Raw genomic sequence first — 18,090 nt, forward strand, 5'->3', positions numbered from 1 at the left:
GAGGAAAGTATTAGTAATTGTATCCAGGAAGAGAGACCAAAAAGAGTCCTGCCAGATGGTTGCCAGAAAGAAGAGGTTTGGTCATATGTGGAGAGCTGTGTGTCAAAGCTGTTAAAGGATATTTCATTTGCACTCATCAACCAACACTAGACAGTCAGTGGTCTGACCGGCTGAGATCTGTGTTATCTAGAGCTGAGATCTGTGTTATCTAGAGCTATGACTTCCTGCACATTCTCCAACAAAAGTTTCCTTACAGCAGTTATGATATATTCATTAGAGCAGTTATGACTTGTTTTAGTTTGGTTTTTTGTATTTGTGTATGTGTAATCTGAAACATGTCTTGGGCTCAGTTCTTAGTTTGATGGGAGTTTTTTCCAGTCATGGTGATATAATTGAAGGACTCCTTCCTCTCTCCCCAGGCATCTGGCATGGTATCCTGGAGGGTATTGGAGTGGTGGCTGTCATCACTAACGCCTTTGTCATTGCCATCACCTCTGACTACATTCCTCGCTTTGTCTTCGCCTTCAAATACGGCCCCTGTGTAGACAAGGGCTATCGGCATGAACGGTAAGGATATCTTTCCTGATTTGGTTTTTATTCTATAATGTAATGTGCCATATTTTGTCAATTGTGATTTTTTTTACACCCCAATCAAAATTTGTCCTCCGCTTTTAACCCATCTGTGCAGTCAGAACACACAAACACACACTAGTGATTACTAGGGGGCTGTGGATCACACGTGCCCAGAGCGGTGGGCAGCCCTAGCCCGGCGCCCGGGGAGCAGCAGGTTAGGTGCCTTGCTCAAGGGCACCTCAGTCATGGTCTTAGGTCTGGGAATCGAACCCACGACCCTCCGGTCACAAGACCAGTTCCCTAACCGCCAGGCCATGACTGACTATTCTGTTAATGCATGTTTATTTTTATTTTTTACAAATGATTGATTTTCACAAGAACTCCAAATTTCAGACTTATCAACAAGACTTTACTGTTTAAAATATGGCAATCTGGGGACATGCTGTAGTTTTGTAATTTTGGCTTGGCATACTGGAATGACATCCCAGTGACATACCGCGGACATCCCAAGTGGCATCTGGCTAGCCACATTAGTATTCTATTCTATAGTTATTCTAAAATTGATAGTAACATATCAGTTTTTATTCTTTAAAGTAAAACTATATTGTTGTTTCTGTATATCTCTGTGTGGATTTACAGGTGTCTAAGGGGCTATATGAACAGCAGCCTATCTGTGTTTGACATGGGTGAACCCAGAAATGGCAGTCAATATGAAACACGATACTGCAGGTACAAATATCTGTAAACTGCCTTTGCTTAAGTGGTGAGTTGGATTAAACATGCACATGCAGCTGTGTTCAGGTTGCAGCTGTGTTCAGGTTGCAGCTGTGTTCAGTTTGCAGCTGTGTTCAGGTTGTCCAATCAGCAGAATTCCTGGCGACACCTCCCCAGATCTCCCACCCACCATTATTAGTTCACACCTGTGCCTCATTTACCACCCACAAGGACTTAGTCAAGCACTCATACTGAAGTATTACCTTTTGAATGCGTACTGATCATGCAGTGAATTCATGGTTTGACCTGGTTTGTGTGTTTGTTTACTCTCTTGAATTTGTTCCTTTGTTTTACCTGTGTTTTAAACCTGGATTGTTTTAAATATTGAATTTGGATCTTGTACTTTTGCTGTCAGCACGGTTTTGACTCTCTGCACTGTATAATGCCTCTATTTCTCACCCTGAGATTAAAATATTATTGCTAAATGTCTGCAAGCATCTGTGATTTATCATGCTCTCAATGTTACGCATGCCCTGTGTCTCCTGTTCCCCTGTGCAGGTACAGAGACTACAGAGCTCCACCATGGAGCTCAGAGCCCTATGAGTTCACCCTGCAGTTCTGGCATGTGCTTGCTGCCAGATTGGCCTTCATCATTGTCTTTGAGGTTAGTGACTTGGAGAACCACTTTGTTACCCTGGAGAAAATCTATACAAGACAGTGAATGTAGAAGCATCCTCATCACAACAGCTCTGTAATGGCGCATTTCCACTAGGTCCTGCTTGGCGCGGTACGGTTCGATACGGGTCGATTCGCAACGGAACGGTACGGTCACGTTGTGTTTCCATTACAATGGTGAACCACCCCAATGTGGGTGGAGTCGCTGTTGGCGCGCGGGTTGTAGTGTCGTGACATCATTTGTATGCGACCACAACACCGGCCGATGCCCCTTAATAAATAGCATTATTGTATCTTATTTATATTTATCTTCATTATTGTATGTGGTTGCTCTAATTATTGATAATTTGGTATTACTCAAACAGGCTGAACACACCCTGCATAAAAAGCATCAGTCATACAATCAAATGAAATCAAACTTTATTATGAAATATAGATATTTAAAGTACAACATATGTAAATAATAGTTATAGTTTAAAAAAGTGCAAAAAGCAAATTACCTAAAAATAACGTATAGCTTTATATGAAATAAATATTTATAGTACTACAAGCAACATTTTGTGTGCTTTTACTGGCGTCTGTCTCGCATGGTGTTCACAAGTTCGCCAAGCACCCCGAGGAAAGCCCGGTTGAAGGAAACATTTCCCGCCAACTCCGCTCGCCTCGTCAGTGGAAGGGGAATCTTGAACGTAAAAAATAACAAATATTAAACACAAGCATTCCCGTGAAAGCAACAACAATATAGCGTAACTGCACAAAATGTGTAGCACGTCATCGCTGCTCGTGCTTTGTTTATGGCTACAGCTAACTAGCAACTAGCAAGGCTAAGAGCTAGCTATTGTACAGTAGTGACTGTGGTGGTAACATTAACTACAAACACAGCTCTAAATTCCTGCATTTACAATAGATGCGTTCATATTACATCTTTTACGAGCCTAGTAGTAAAACTGAAATCACAATACACTCACCATTCTCCGTGGCCTCCAGCACCGACATTGTCGTGTCCAGCACGTTTTCTCTTCCGTTACTGGCTGGCCGGTGACCGTATATGACATCCATTTGCTGGAACCATTTCCAGTCTTTGCGGTTTGCTCCGCTGCGTCCGTTATGGTCCTTCACCGCCCGGTAATCGCGTTAAGCTTTTTTTGCTTGGACCGACCGGCACTGCTGAACGGACCGCTGGTAGCCATGAGTGGCCATTAGCGCGGAAACCTCGCTAAAAACCTTTACATTTCTAGTGGCCCCGTCCAATTCGCCCTGGACTTTTTGATCGCTGATTATTAACAGAAAGGTTTGTACCTCGGCGTTTGACCAGGGAGCAGACTTCGCTCCTTGGGTTTTAAAAATGGCTGAGGAGTCCATAGCATAGCGGAGGAGTCGCTCTCCTGACGCAACCTGTGACGACACTCCCTGGCCAATCAGTGTCATGCTGTTCCTCCACGTCACAGAACTGTACCGCTTTGGAACGGTTAGAACCTCGAGCGAGTCGGTACGAAAATAGTACCCGAAGGGACCAGCAAACTGGGACCTGGTACTAATGGAAACACTCACAAACCGTCGCAAATTGAACCGTACCGCGCCAAGCAGGCCCTAGTGGAAATGTGCCATAATTGTATTCTGTTCTTACCGTCCCCAGCACCTGGTGTTTGGCATCAAGACCTTCATCGCTCACCTGATCCCGGATGTGCCTAAAGGCCTCTGTGAGCGCATGCGTAGAGAGAAGTACCTGATGCAGGAGATGATGTACGAAGCCGAGCTGGAGCACTTGCAGAAGGAGAGGAGGAAGAACGGCAAGCGTTATCACCACGAGTGGCCTTAGCTCCGCCTACCAGACTGAAATATCGTACACATACCAAAACGTGATGTGTGTGCGTGTGCAGCGCTGACATGGACGTTCAGTGGACAACCGTGCAGGGAACACACTCGTGCAGGGAACACACACGTGCAGCATATTTTCATACACACACATTTGCATGTCCCTCCTGCTTTTGGTGGCTAGCTTTACTGAATTAACTGATCCTGGACCTGCCCACTCCTGTTTGAATAGGAGAGACCCGCCCACTCCTGTTTGAATAGGAGAGACCTGCCCACCCCTGTTTGAACAGGAGAGACCTGCCCACCCCTGTTTGAACAGGAGAGACCTGCCCACCCCTGTTTGAACAGGAGAGACCTGCCCACCCCTGTTTGAACAGGAGAGACCTGCCCACCCCTGTTTGAACAGGAGAGACCTGCCCACCCCTAAGCTTTGGCAGTTCCAGCTCTGCACCAAAGAGGTCCTCAGGACACTTGACTCTTTCTCTGAGGCCCTCCCACTGTCCTTCATGGTTCTTCTCGGCGAGTTTTTTCAGCGGGGCGTGGGAGCTGTAGTTGGGATCCTGGCCCTCTCGCCCTCCTCTCCTGACCACGCCTGCTCTTCCTCACTCAGCCTCTTCCTCACTCAGCCTCTGCCAGCTTCGCTCTCTCGCGTACTCTGTTGTGATGTCTAAAATAGAATCGAACACCCATGCAACTGTATTGTTTACTATGCAGATGAAGAAAAGCTTTGAGGGTTTTTTTCCTCGACGTGACCCTTTTGTCCCTCTTCATAGCACCTTTCTCGCTCTCTCTTTCTCTATCTCTCTCTTTCTCTGGCAGCTAACATCTGGCGGCTGTTATCTGTACCCTGACTGAAACTCTTACTCCCATGGACACTGGCTTCACCCTTTCACTTATCAACATCTCATAGTTACTCTTCTCACAAGAAGAGTCCTATGTATTCTACTTGGGTATTTTATTCCCTCTTTTCTCATTTCCTGTTTGTTTGTTTTGTTTGTTTGTTTGTTCATGGCACATGTCTTTGTTCAGATGCCTGGTTCAGATGAGGGCTAGTGTTTGAGTGGGCCATACTAGAGTGTATGCCAAGTTGTGAATATGAGGGTTTCGGGTTATGGTGCAGTTTACCTTAGCTGTGCCCAACAGTTGCACATAACCTCTTAGTATCTGTCTGTGTCTTTACAAACAGTTCCTACAATACGATGTTGGTCAGAGACTTTTTGGTAAGACTTCACAATATTATTCCTTAGAAGCCTAGAACTATGCAATTACAAATCTTGAACTACAGTGACACCCTGAACTAATATTGCAAATATTACTAATGATCAAATGTGAGAAGGATTATTTTCACCTAGTAACTATGCAAGGACCAATCATGAATGAATGTAGCAAATACTGAAAATTAATATTGTGTTATACTGTACTTCTCTAGTGATTTGCATAATGAGTACATAATTTTATGGCATGTTGCTGGCTGCTACTATATAAAATGTTTTGTCTTATTTTTGGTTTGTGAGCCTGTATAATAAAAAACAAACAAACAAGTAAAGAAACAAATGATTGGTGAACTAATTTTGGAAACTTTGGGTGAGTGATCACTTACCCAGAACAGTGGGATGAATTATCAAAAAAACTAGTGCATATATCTCAGCATATATCCATAGGAACATGTTCACCTCTCCTAGCTACTAATACATAACATTATTACACCTCTTGTTAAATACTAGAGAGAAATAATTATACCTCATGTTTGCTGACGAGTGAAAGATGACTGGTTTCCTGTACTGTGTTCATTCATGATCAGGCTTTGCAGGGTTACTAGACTAATTAAGGAACTGTTCTGTAAAGTGTTACCAGATCATTTTTAGGTTTATCCATATCATCCCTCGTTCCTGGTCCATGTAGTGTGCTTGGCTGTAGACGAAGGCAGATGTATTGCATGAGGTTTAACACAGACATCATCTCTCTCTTACAGCCCAACAGAGAAATAACTTGTGTGTGTACTGTCTTAAAGAATAGACAAAAATCAGGATTACCTTTTTTAATTTTATGTGAAGCATTTACTTGTAACATTTGTGTACTGTGTGAGTTCACTTTTATTTCCTTGATCTAACTTGTGCATTTCCATTTTGCAGTTGCTCTGTGTGTGTGAGAGTAAGACAGAAAGGGCATTTGAGTGGGTCTGTGTGTGTGTGTGTGTGTGTGTGTGTGTGTGTGTGTGTGTGTGTGTGTGTGTGTGTGTGTGTGTGTGTGTGTGTGTGTGTGTGTGTGTGTGTGTGAGTGAGACAGAAAGGGCATGTGAGTGGGTCTGTGTGTATGTGTGAGAGTGAGAGACAGAAAGGGCATGTGAGTGGGTCTGTTTGTATGTGTGAGAGTTAGACAGAAAGTGCATGTGAGTGGGTCTGTGTGTGTGTGTGTGTGTGTGTGTGTGTGTGTGTGTGTGTGTGTGTGTGTGTGTGTGTGTGTGTGTGTGTGTGTGTGTGTGAGACAGAAACAGCATGTGAGTGGGTCTGTGTGTGTGTGAGAGTTAGACAGAAAGTGCATGTGAGTGGGTGTGTGTGTGTGTGTGTGTGTGTGTGTGTGTGTGTGTGTGTGTGTGAGACAGAAACAGCATGTGAGTGGGTCTGTGTGTGTGTGTGAGAGTTAGACAGAAAGTGCATGTGAGTGGGTGTGTGTGTGTGTGTATGTGTGTGTGTGTGTGTGTGTGTGTGTGTGTGGGTGAGACAGAAAGTGCATGTGAGTGGGTCTGTGTGTGTGTGTGTGTGTGTGTGTGTGTGTGTGTGTGTGTGTGTGTGAGACAGAAACAGCATGTGAGTGGGTCTGTGTGTGTGTGTGAGAGTTAGACAGAAAGTGCATGTGAGTGTGTGTGTGTGTGTGTGTGTGTGTGTGTGTGTGTGTGTGTGTGTGTGTGTGTGTGTGGGTGAGACAGAAAGTGCATGTGAGTGGGTCTGTGTGTTTTTTTAGAACTAATGTATCTGACTCCTCTCTTCCAACCCAAGACAACACGCGTGTTCTCCTCAGGCCCCTGGTAATGTGTGCAGGTGTGCAGGTGATCATATGTGTGATAACTTTTGATCATATTTTTATTAGCTCATAATTAGATATAAATCTGCTTTCTAAAGTAGATGACGTTGCACATTCTATTTGCATGGGTGGTCTTGCCTAACCCTAACCCTAACCCTAAACCCCAACCCTAACCCTAACCCTAACCCTAACCATACGTGACTGAGAGGAAGGAGAACTCTAGAAGCACGTCTGCCCGTACCTCAGCAACACAATATCCTACCGACCTGGTAAAGCTGCAAGGAATTATTTTTGTTTGTTTATTTATTTTTTGTTGTTGTTTGTTTACTGATGGTAATTAATTTCATCATTCAGTAACACATGGCGGTAGAGGGAGCCCTGCAGGGAGTTGGCCATGTCAGGTGACAAAAGGCTTTTTGTTCCCTTATGTGTCCCATTACAGAGAGGCTTTTGTAACATACCCTTACCATGATGTGTGACTTACTCGCAATCTATGCATGATCTCAGCCAGGACGGCTCTGTGTGTCTGGAGTTCTATGAGAATCACACGTGTTTTGGTGCACTTTTACTATGGAGTCTGCATGGCCCGCATATGCTTAGTACAGAGAAAACTGATCTGTGATCAGTTTGTTGTATGTGAGCAACTGTTAGTCATCGTCACACTAGTAAATACCGTGTTGGCATTGACATGAGTAACAAATTGTTAACCAGACATGTAGTTCATTGATCTCACCTGTCTGTCCAGGCTGTGTGATGGGCGAGTGTTGTTCTCTGGTATCTGGTGATTACACTTTACTCTATACAAAATGTCTGTATTGAATATGCCTAGCAAAAGCACACATAACAAAAAAAAACCCAAGATTTGATGCAGTCAGTAAAGCATGCAATATTTCATAGTGGTCAAAACCTCAAATATGTTTATTCATTAGGTACAGACACACTTGTTACTGTGTCAGATACTTTGGTCTAATACACAAGATATTTAATTACTTTCCAATCAGGTTTTATATAAAACACAGTGGGTATATTTCAATATTTGACAGGTTAGAACAAAACCTTATTGTGGAGTGTAGTTATGAGAGAGTTTATACAGTATTATGCATTGATGAAATATGCAAAATTGGTTTAACTCCTGAGGGGTAGTGAACTGGCAATATGTGCTCACTGAATGTTCTAGATATGATTAAATAAATAACTCTGACCTCTAACCTTTGACAAATGAGATAATGAAGCCCAGTTTGATCAGTATAAACAGTATATTCTGATTTGTACTTAATTACATGGTGACATAAACTGTATCAGCAACATGCTTTGTTTACACCATCCCTGTTTACATGTCAAAAAAGTAAAAAAAAAAAAGTGTACAAATAAATCTATAACATAAATTTGAATATCACTCTTTTCTGTAATAAATCATTGATTGTATCTTTTAACTAAAGTGAGTTGAGTGGTTTTTGGTTTTGTGATGTTTAAGGATAGTTGTTTAAGGTTACAGTTGTTTTAAAACTTTGTGTCTGGAATAAAAGATGCATTTATGTAAGCTTCATTCAGTATCTCATCATTCTGCTTCTTTAGACTTTTGTCAGTGTCACTTTTGTCGGTGTCTGGATGCTCCTTGCACGTCGATCCCAAATCTGTTCCCAAATCCACACCATGCAGACCCTGCTGGGAGGAGCAGTAACGTCAGCTTTGCGTTGGTCAAGGTCTGCACGGTGCAGTGGCCATGTGTGTTCTTCACAGTGTGGACTGGGAGTCTCACCTCTTTCTCCTCCTCGTGGTTGACACCACACCAGAACATGCGCCTGTATTTCTCTGAACAGAAGCAGAACAGGTCACACACCGGCTGAATCAGCCATGGCTTCACTTCCTGTGGCTTAGTGGGACCTGTTGAAACAACAGGCTCGTTCAGGGAACAGCATTGGCAAAGGCATACCTGTCAAGTTTTTTATTTATAAATAAGAGAAATTTCCGCTGGCTGCTACGAGCATTCCCAACAGCCCAACCAAGGCCCAGGGCCCCTTATATTTTACACGAAGTCTTAACTTTTTTGGTAGGAGTGTCTTCTCTCTCGTTACATTCATCCATCTCTGATTTGATTTTCGGGTTTGTTGTTCCCGCTGTCAGCACTAATCTTGCGAGAACTGACACTCGGGCTACTGCAGGTTGACATTCTCACGAGGCTAGCGACGTAATTCATTTTAAAAATCTTAAAATGCATTTTTACTCTTTGGCTTTTACCCCAGCATGTGTCTTTTAATTTGGTTTAAATAGTTTTCAAAAGGTTTTTATGTTTTTCTAGTTTTTATACTGTATTATTTCTTATGTTCTATGTTCTTTTAATTGTTTGTATTCTTATGTACAGCACTTTGCCACGGCCTTGGCTGTTTTTAAAGTGCTATATAAATAAAGTTGAGTTGAGTTGAGATAATTCATTTTGGAAAGGCACTTGAATGCTTTTAAAAAATTATTTTAAAAAAATTATATATTATAATACAGGAAATTTACAGGAAAATATTAATACGGGAGGACGACAGGAAAGAGGGGTAAAATACGGTAGTTTCCTAGCCAATATGGGAGACTTGACAGGTATGCCAAAGGTGAAATTATGGTTGCGGTGTGTACATGACATAACGTGTGTCACGTTGAGGACCCCGGCCCCTCCCTTTTGGGCGTGTGTATACGTTGTCCACGTGCTTTGTCTGCGTCAGTGAACTCCGTGGTGATGGCTATGTCGTGTGAATAATGTGTCTCACCTGTGAATCGTCTCGTAATCACGTGGGGCTAATGTGGTCTGTCTATTTAATGTGCGCTCGCGCAGTGTCCTGTGCTCGTCATTGTCTATGTCTACACGTGGCTGTGTGTGTGTTTACTGTTCAACGTGCGCTATTGCGCAATATCAGTGAAATAAAGCGTGACGTCTGACGCGAAAAAACGGATTCTGTGTCTCGTCCGTCTGTCGTCGCCCAGCGTCACAACGTGATGAGTTTGGAAGTGCGATCTGACTCTCCGTGTTTTATACAGTATTAGATTAAGCTGGGTGTTGGCCTCGGCTGTGTGATTGTAAATAATAACTGATAAGTTGTTTGATTTGACAGTTATCAGTTTCTGTCTTCTGAGGTTATCGAACAAGGAACAATGTACAACTGACCTGTGGCCAACGGGTGATGATTAATGTTTATGTGTTCAAGACGGCACCCCCCTGTCACCTGTTAGTAGTGTGATGAGCAAGCCACCTATCATTGTACCAAGGAAGCCCACTGTGCTGTAGTAAAGGTAAGACATGGAGTACCAGGACTCGACCAGCACAGACCTGCAGGTGACACAGACCAGTCTACATTTACCACACAGACCAGTCTGCATTTTGGTAAAGTTTCATATTTATGTCCCATGTTTTATGCGTCAGAAAGTCACATCCTTTACAATACTTTACTAAACGTTGTTTCCACACATATTAATGAATTGTGCATTTTTGTAATTGTAGTTTTCCCCTCTTGTTAAATACGGATTCCATAATGTACCTAAAGTGATTTTTAAAGTGTATTTTCTGCGCTTCTTTCTTTATCTTGGATGCTTGACAGCTGTCCGTCAGGATTGCAGTACTGGTTCAACGAACAGAAGATACTCTACCTGTCTGAGGCAGGTGATATGCTCGTTACGAGAGGCGTCTGGGTGGTCAGGGCAGCCGTAACGTTTAGTACACTGCAGTTCTGGGTGCTGAGAGGCAGGGGCCGTGTGATGGAGTCAGGGGCCGGGTGGATGAAGGCTCCCACTCCCACCCAGAAGGACAGAGCAGTGCCCAACAGGAGGCCCCCGGCCGCCCCCTGAGGAGAGGCCATAAAGAGTACGCAGCAATTTACAGCTGACAACCCCTAACAGCTAAATGCCACTATGTCATGGATATCAAAGTAAAGAGGGGAGATATTATCATTAATGCTGCAACAGTTATAGCAGTCAGACTTTTTGCATTCTGAATGATGTCTGGTTGGTTGACAATGTTCTTCATTCTACTTAAAACTGACCTTGGAGTTTGTGAAAGGGAAGAGGATTCCTAGGGAGAAAAGGCCAAGCATCGGTCCCCCGCACATGCCGTGAATGCTGAGAGCAGCCTGCAGCGCCGGGGGGGGAGAAATCGCAGGTTACGCAGGGCAGGTTGAGGGAGGCGGCCGTGGGTCAGACGCCCACGAGACGCAGCCCGGACGGCTGGGTTTGTGTTCAGAGGAGAATCACCTGAACCACGGCACCCATGTGGGACGCTGCCACTGCCATACTGGTGCAGGCCACCCCAAACACCACGCCTGCAGGGGGCAGCACACGCAGAAGAGGCCTCAATGGACCGGCTAACAAACAGCACTCTGAAACGCCCTTGCAGGAGAAACGTAATCCATGGACAACATCTCTCCTGTAAGATTAATGGTAATCATGCAGTTTTTTTTTTCACCTAACTTGACATTCATGGTAAATAAATATATGGGATGTTCTGTCACTTCCACAGAGCTGATTTCACTAAACTCAGCACAGTTGATAATGTTGTGAAACATTGGCCCCTCCCTCTCACGTCTGAAGTGTCAGGAGTTCAGAGTGAAGTCATGTTTATATTTCTCTCTCTTATCTCCAGTACTGAGGTTTCTGAGATCACACTGACAATGAGCTCCACACATTCAGACTTATCAAATGGAATTTTCATTTCTGATTATTTATGACTGTTAAATATAATTAGCTTCTACTCAAAATACATTTATTTACTTTAATAAAATAGTTTTTGAAATCTAAAAGTGATATTTTTACCCAGTCATTCGCAGGCCCTTTCTAGTCTCAGTCAACGTTTCATGTGCTCTATCTCAAATTTTGATTTCTTTTCAATGAAAGTCTCATGTTCTTTAACAACTTGTGCAAACCTTTACGGGAGCAGACGTGTGTTGGCTTGCTGCTGTAACCATGGTAGTCAATACAGCAGTTGAAGAAAACCACGTGCACTACACCCTACTAATTGTTAATAATTAAGTGTCTGGTAAGGTCACTTTGTGGCCTTATACATAACTACGAGCAGTGTCAGAAGACGAGTGTACCTCAAGAGGTTTATGTTTAATGGTGGTATTTACACAGTGCTTTGCTGATCCAGATGGCTTTCTTGTTGGAAAGGTCTCTCCAAAACTGGCTCACAAAGTCCTCATACGTCACTGTAGCCAGTGCATTGATGCTGGCAGCCACGGTGCTGAAATAACAAATAGCAGGAAATAATCTCCTCAGTTCAGGATTTAGTATGCTGTTGAATTAATGTAAGCTTACAATAGTAATCTGGATTCATATTAGAGAGCTCTGTGTTTCATAAATAAGAAAGAAAAAAATCTATAGTGAACTAAACATAAGATAGACGTAAATATGTCTAGAGGATGTTTTGAAGGGGGTGTTGGCTCAGCTCACCTGAGAGTGCCACTGAATGCACAAGCCACAAACAGCCCTGGGAGGCCTGGAAAGTTGCCCAATATATCCAGCACAAAGTATGGCATGAGCTGTAAACATATTCCCAATTGTATGTTTACTGCTAAAGTTGGGTTTGAATCATGAGATCAACAGTGAATAACAGTCACCTGGTCTGGAGCTGACACATAACCAGCAGTCCAGGGGTCACAGTTGGCGTATAAAGCATACATGATTAGTCCTGAGACCACAGCACAGAACAAAATCACCAGAAGGCCCAGTAGATTCAGATACAGAGCCCTGTAAATGAGAGGGGGGGGGGGTTCTTTTTGTTCTTTTTTCTATCATGTCTTATAGGGCATCTTCAACATACACCCACAGAGAGCACCCACCAGCGAGCGTGGTTCTCTGTCTTGCAGGAAATGCATCTCTGGATAGTGGACTGATTCACACCGTAGATACCCAGCCATGTGAACATGCCCCCAAATGTGACAGTCCAGAATGTGTGACGTCGCAGGGGATTGGGGTCAAAGCTAGAAAAACAACACAAAACATTAATGTTGCATTCTACAGGTTTTGTCCTGCTACGGTACAACTTATATAAAGTTTATGCCACTTACAGACACATGGCTACTTATTAAAGTAGTAGCCTAGGTTAAATGAGACATACTCAAACACATTTAGTGTGAAGGGGTTCGGTGAGATACATTCAGACATGTTTAGTGTGAAGAGGTTTTGTGAGACAAACGTATAGTGTAAAGAGGTTACGTGAGACAAACACATTCAGTGTGAAAAAGTTTGGTGAGACATGCTCAGACTTGTTTAGTGTGAGGAGGTTTGGTGAGACTTAGACACATTTAGTGTTTAGAGGTTATGTGAGACGTAAACATGTTTAGTGTGTAGAGGTGTTTAGTGTAGATGTGTTTAGTGTGTAAAGGTGTTTCATGTAGATGTGTTTAGTGTGTTAGGTGAGACGTAAACATGTTTAATGTGTAAAGGTGTTTCGTGTAGATGTGTTGAGTGTGTTAGGTGAGACGTAAACATGTTTAGTGTGTAAAGGTGTTTAGTGTAGATGTGGTTAGTGTGTTAGGTGAGACGTAAACATGTTTAATGTGTAAAGGTGTTTAGTGTAGATGTGTTGAGTGTGTTAGGTGAGACGTAAACATGTTTAGTGTGTAAAGGTGTTTAGTGTAGATGTGTTGAGTGTGTTAGGTGAGACATACTCAAACACATTCAGTCTGCCCCCAGCCTCAGCTATGCTCCATGCTGTGCTGATTCCTCCATTCCTGTTTGAGCCTTGTATCAGCACAATGAGAAAACCAGCCAACATAACCACCATCTGGAATGCGTCAGACCATACTACGGCCTTTAGTCCTCCCTGTGCCCCCCCCCCCCCCCCCCCCCCCCCCCCCACACACACACACACACACACACACACAAACACACACGTGAACACGCGGATTGGTTTAACTTTTATCTCAGTAACGAGAGAAACAGAAAAGTGTGGTACAGCATCAGTATAAGAGTGCACTGCCAAACACTCACCATTGTGCAGTAGAATGTGCAGACAATACCAGTGGCAAATATGGCCCCCCATAGGTTGAACTGTGTTACTAGTGGGAGATAGTTTACATTAAAATTAATGTTATATAATTATGCAAAAAAGGTATCCATGACATTTTAATTACTGCATAAATTCATGGTGTTCTAAATCCTACATTATCGTGGTGCTATTAAAGTCATGACTTGCCTTGATTAAGAGCCAGAGCGGGTGCATAGACCACCACTCCTGTATACACAATCTGTACAAGATACAAGACACAAACGATGCTGTCAGTCTTGATCTTTGCCATTAACTTAGCACGTCTCAGCTGATATAGGGGGAAAGTTTATTAAACTCACTGTTTGCGCCATATAAATGAGAGTGGCAGCTATGCGGACCGGCTTACAGAAGCGCAGCTCGAGATACTGTGAGAAAGAGAGCACAATACTCGTTACTAGTTCCCAGTATGGCACCGATGTTGTAGAAATGCAAACACCCTGCAAATTTCTAAAGCCATCTAAAAAAAGGCACAAATATTTGCCCAAAATGATAATAGGATATTTTTGTACAGTCAACCAAACCTTTCATAGCTGTACCTCATATGTGCTCGTGATGCCTGACCGGTAGAAGACAGGCAGGAACAGCTCTGCAGTTATGATCACCATGAGTGTGTAGGCAAAGCCAAAGATCACATACGAGGCCCCAAAGCGGTAAACATCTGCTGGAGCTCCAATAACCGTCACCGCTGACATGAAGCTAGCCGTGAGGGAGAGAGCCACTGGGCCACAGCTCATCTGCCGTCCCCCGACCAAAAATTCCCTGGATGAAGCCTTCTTCCTCTCCTTTATGGCAAAAAATACACCTATTCCTGAAGACACCACAAACAGGCAGGCGAACACCACATAGTCCCACACTTGAAATGTTCCAACAGCTTGGTTATTTGGCCCCATAGTAGATTAACCGATGATTAATGTACACTGGAAATAAAATATCACAATAAGGTCTAGTTAACAGTACAGATGTTCTGGCTGTAATCCCACGACCCACTATGTTCCTCTAAGACTGAGATAGATAAAGCACAGTGAGACCTCTTATCAGTGTGAATGACTTGAAGGACGTTTCTTACAGGTTGAAAAGTGCTGATAACAGGAGTCACAGCACAAATTGCAAAACAAGTCACATTAGCCATTAACTTATCGTATCCTGTGTTGCTCTTTTAACACTTTTCACACTTTCTCCTTTTCACACTTTTCTCCAAAATCAGATTTGAAGGCAGCATACGTATCACCAAGAGCACAGCACTGTTATTGTTGGTGAGAGCAATTAAATTGAAACAGAGGTTGTTAAAGTTGTGTAACATATGGTCATTACACTTAAATTATTGTCACTGTCATCTATTTAATTAGTAATGTTTCTCATTGACCTTTGTAAACATTTACACTGAATTTACTCTCTGACTCAATGTGGATTCTAGTGCATTTACTGCTCGGTGAGCATTTATGCGGGTCTAATAGACTTTGCATATAATTTGCTGGTTTGTTTGGGCTCATTTGATTTTGCCTATGCCTTATTTCACTTAGATGAGTGCACTTTGTCCATGGAAGGTTCAGAGTGCATTTGTCTTGTTGAATGGGTGCTTTTGTTCTTTGAGTACCTTTTAAACATGTGTACACACAATGAATTTTGTGGTATTTCTTCTTGGACCCATTAATTACACACCCTGCCACCCACATACACAATGACCTTTACTGACAAAACAATACAAAACAAGTCCTCAAAGTTGCGTTTCTGTTGAAGTAAAATAACTTCTCCATGAAATTTTCTAATTAAACAAAATATAAATATATCTCCACGTTGTTTTCTTTTATTTTTTGATGTGGGTACAAAAACTATTGTAGCAAATAATAAAAATAAACGACATTTCTAAAAAAAAAAGAAAGAAAAAAAAACACATCTGTGCACTAAAGTGCATTTCAAGGAAAGTAGCCCGAGAGGGAAAAAAACGAACCTCACTGAAGTAAAAGCGATAATATTTTACACCATGGTTTTTAACAATAAGTTAGGGTTATGGATAAGGCTGTTCCTACAAGTGGCGACAAAGAGAGACTTTCACTGGAGCTCATATTAAAGGGCGCTGCGGGGCTGCGGAGCTGCAGATGTTGAGCTCCGTCAGTGTGAGCGCAGCTCGTGTCTCCTGAGTGGGCAGAATGACTTCCATCATGTGGCCTTTAGCGTTTGCCTTGTTTTCATTGCCCATGTATAACAGTGACTTTACGGGACCTTTGCAACCCGAGATGTCAAACGGCACGTTTCATCACTTTTTCGTCCCGGACGGTGATTACGAGGACACTGAAGACCCGGAGAAATGCCAGATGCTTTTTAAATGGTTCGACCGCAGACCGTGTGAAGTGGAGGAGGACCGAGATTCGGTTATTCGCGACGATTTTATCATTATTAAACAACAAATCGAAGATTCTGCGAGAGTTTTGGAAGGTCTTGGGAGAAGCATTTCGTACGATTTGGACGGAGAAGACACTTATGGGAAATACCTGAGGCGAGAGATTGATCAAATCGGCGAGGCTTTTTCAAACGTAGAAAAGTCTCTTCTTGAGCTAGAAGAGAAATTCAAACAAGGTCAGGACTCGGAACAAAGAGAGGAGCAGGAGTTTACCAGAAACTTACTCAACCCAATGTACAAGGTGAGGAGCACCCTGCAGGAGACCGTGGACATCTCCTCGGGACTAAAGGATAAACACCAGCTGATCTCTCTCATCATCCGCAGCCATGGAACCAGGTTAAACCGACTCAAAAATGAATACCTGGATATTTAGGTCTAGTTGTTAATGTTTAAATATTTTTTTTGCTTGTTAGTTGAGCAGCCTTTGGTTGAGAAGGCTCGGAAGTGAAAGCAATGTCTTTGTGAGAAATGACTTCGTATGTAATGACTCTCAAGACTGTGTGGGATACAACGTCCTTTTTTTGGCAGAAATGAGATCACTAAGATGGTCTGCAGAATAACTGTCACATCTACATTATTTTGAGAATTCTTTTGCTACCTTTGTTTATTTTACGTTTTAAAAAAAGGACATTTGTTTTTGGAATTCACATCTGTCCATTTCATATATGCAGCATATTTATTCAGTTCCAATGATTTTTTTTCCACGTCGCTGATGGATGTCTTTGCTAAGGAGCAGAATCTGACCAGTAGCTAAGGAGGTTGGGCCAGAGAAGGCATTTCCTGTACCATATGACTGTATGTCTCTATCCCCTTCGACTTTTACCATGTGGGAGAACAATCAAAATCTGTGCATCAGTACGTAAAGACAAGGAGCCATTCTTCTATTCTGAACCCTCAGGAGGGGCCTGCACATATTCTTCAAGTAAACAGCTCCATTGTGGATTGGAATGGCTAAATCGAAACTGCAAAGCAGTTCAGCTAATCTAGCTGTCAACAGTTCATTTGCCAACCAGGATCCAAACCTCCATAGCCATCCCAGAGTCTACGGAATAAAATATTTTAGTTCAAATGTGTTAGCTATATTTTCTATAGGTCGCTTTGTCAAGCAGGAAAAAGATACCCCCATTCCTGCCCAACCCCCTCTGTGTGTGTGTGTGTGTGTGTGTGTGTGTGGGTGTATGCGCACGCACATGGAGTTTAGCATTTCGTGTTATTTATCTTTTGAGGTTGAGGTTGAGCCTGGAATTCTGAGACCAGGAGAATTTGCTAACAGCCCAGTGTTACCAGCTCTGGTTCTGTTCAGCTGAGGTCTGTCCATCTGGATTCAGTTTCTGGCTATTCAACCTAAAAAAAAAAAGAAATTGTTCATCTCTGTCAATGTCAATGGGGCCTCTTATACACTTCTCAAATGTGACTGAACAGAAGCAAAATGTGGCAAGTCAAACATTAGTCATGTTAGATGACTAGAACATACTACAGAACATGTGTATCAGTCATTTGAATGGAAACAGCCAGTCTAGTCTTATTCATTACATATCCAATGTCATTTTGTTTGTTAAATATTTTGTATAGTTATTACATAGCAATTCTGTTTCTCTATGTCCTAAATCCTTTCCATTTATGTTTGGAATTTTTTTATGTTGTTCATATGGTCAGTTTCCTCAAAACCTTAAAATGTAGATTGTTGCTGTTGAAGAATGAAGAAAGAAATGATTCTGTGTTATTATGCACACGTGTGTGTCTGCGTGTGTTTGTTTGTGTGTATGAGACTGTCAGCTTTCCTGAAATCTTCCTTATATAAACAAACAGCAGCCGGTGCTCATCATCCCCCCCCCAACACCCACTGCGTGTGCAGCCCCCCCCCACACACACA

General features: G+C 42.7%; 3 protein-coding genes across 7 annotated transcripts in view; 2 read left to right on the top strand and 1 right to left on the bottom strand.

Annotated features, from left to right (window-relative positions):
- Positions 1-8,127, top strand: part of ano3 (anoctamin 3) — a 59,105-nt gene extending 50,978 nt beyond the window's left edge. For 3 of the 4 annotated variants that reach the window (XM_077007547.1, XM_077007548.1, XM_077007550.1), the window contains 4 exons: positions 420-567; positions 1,213-1,302; positions 1,846-1,951; positions 3,599-8,127. In XM_077007547.1, the coding sequence (XP_076863662.1) occupies positions 420-567; positions 1,213-1,302; positions 1,846-1,951; positions 3,599-3,781 (527 nt within the window). In that variant the 3' untranslated portion in view covers positions 3,782-8,127. Of the gene's footprint in view, positions 1-419; positions 568-1,212; positions 1,303-1,845; positions 1,952-3,598 lie in introns of those variants that run through there. The other variant, XM_077007551.1, reaches the window with a different exon arrangement.
- A 151-nt stretch (positions 8,128-8,278) lies between these two features.
- slc5a12 (solute carrier family 5 member 12) lies at positions 8,279-14,846 on the bottom strand. Of its 2 annotated transcripts, none has more exons than XM_077007553.1 (15): positions 14,356-14,846; positions 14,119-14,184; positions 13,967-14,018; positions 13,762-13,829; positions 13,440-13,594; positions 12,609-12,749; positions 12,387-12,516; positions 12,220-12,308; positions 11,898-12,010; positions 11,026-11,093; positions 10,818-10,904; positions 10,426-10,619; positions 10,005-10,108; positions 8,558-8,682; positions 8,279-8,460 (listed from the first exon to the last, which is right to left on the bottom strand). In XM_077007553.1, exons 1-15 carry the CDS (start codon positions 14,707-14,709, stop codon positions 8,299-8,301), a joined length of 1,908 nt encoding a protein of 635 aa, XP_076863668.1. In that variant the 5' UTR covers positions 14,710-14,846; the 3' UTR covers positions 8,279-8,298. The 2 variants fall into 2 exon arrangements, with proteins under 2 accessions (XP_076863668.1, XP_076863667.1); XM_077007552.1 differs by having other exon boundaries at positions 8,279-8,463.
- Positions 14,847-15,879: 1,033 nt separating this feature from the next.
- On the top strand, positions 15,880-17,947 carry fibina (fin bud initiation factor a). The gene has a single exon (XM_077007554.1). The coding sequence runs from the start codon at positions 15,967-15,969 to the stop codon at positions 16,588-16,590; it is 624 nt and encodes a 207-aa protein (XP_076863669.1). The 5' UTR covers positions 15,880-15,966; the 3' UTR covers positions 16,591-17,947.
- The last annotated feature ends 143 nt before the right edge of the window (positions 17,948-18,090 follow it).

Source organism: Brachyhypopomus gauderio, chromosome 5 (genome assembly GCF_052324685.1).
Source record: "Brachyhypopomus gauderio isolate BG-103 chromosome 5, BGAUD_0.2, whole genome shotgun sequence".
NCBI lineage: Eukaryota > Metazoa > Chordata > Actinopteri > Gymnotiformes > Hypopomidae > Brachyhypopomus > Brachyhypopomus gauderio.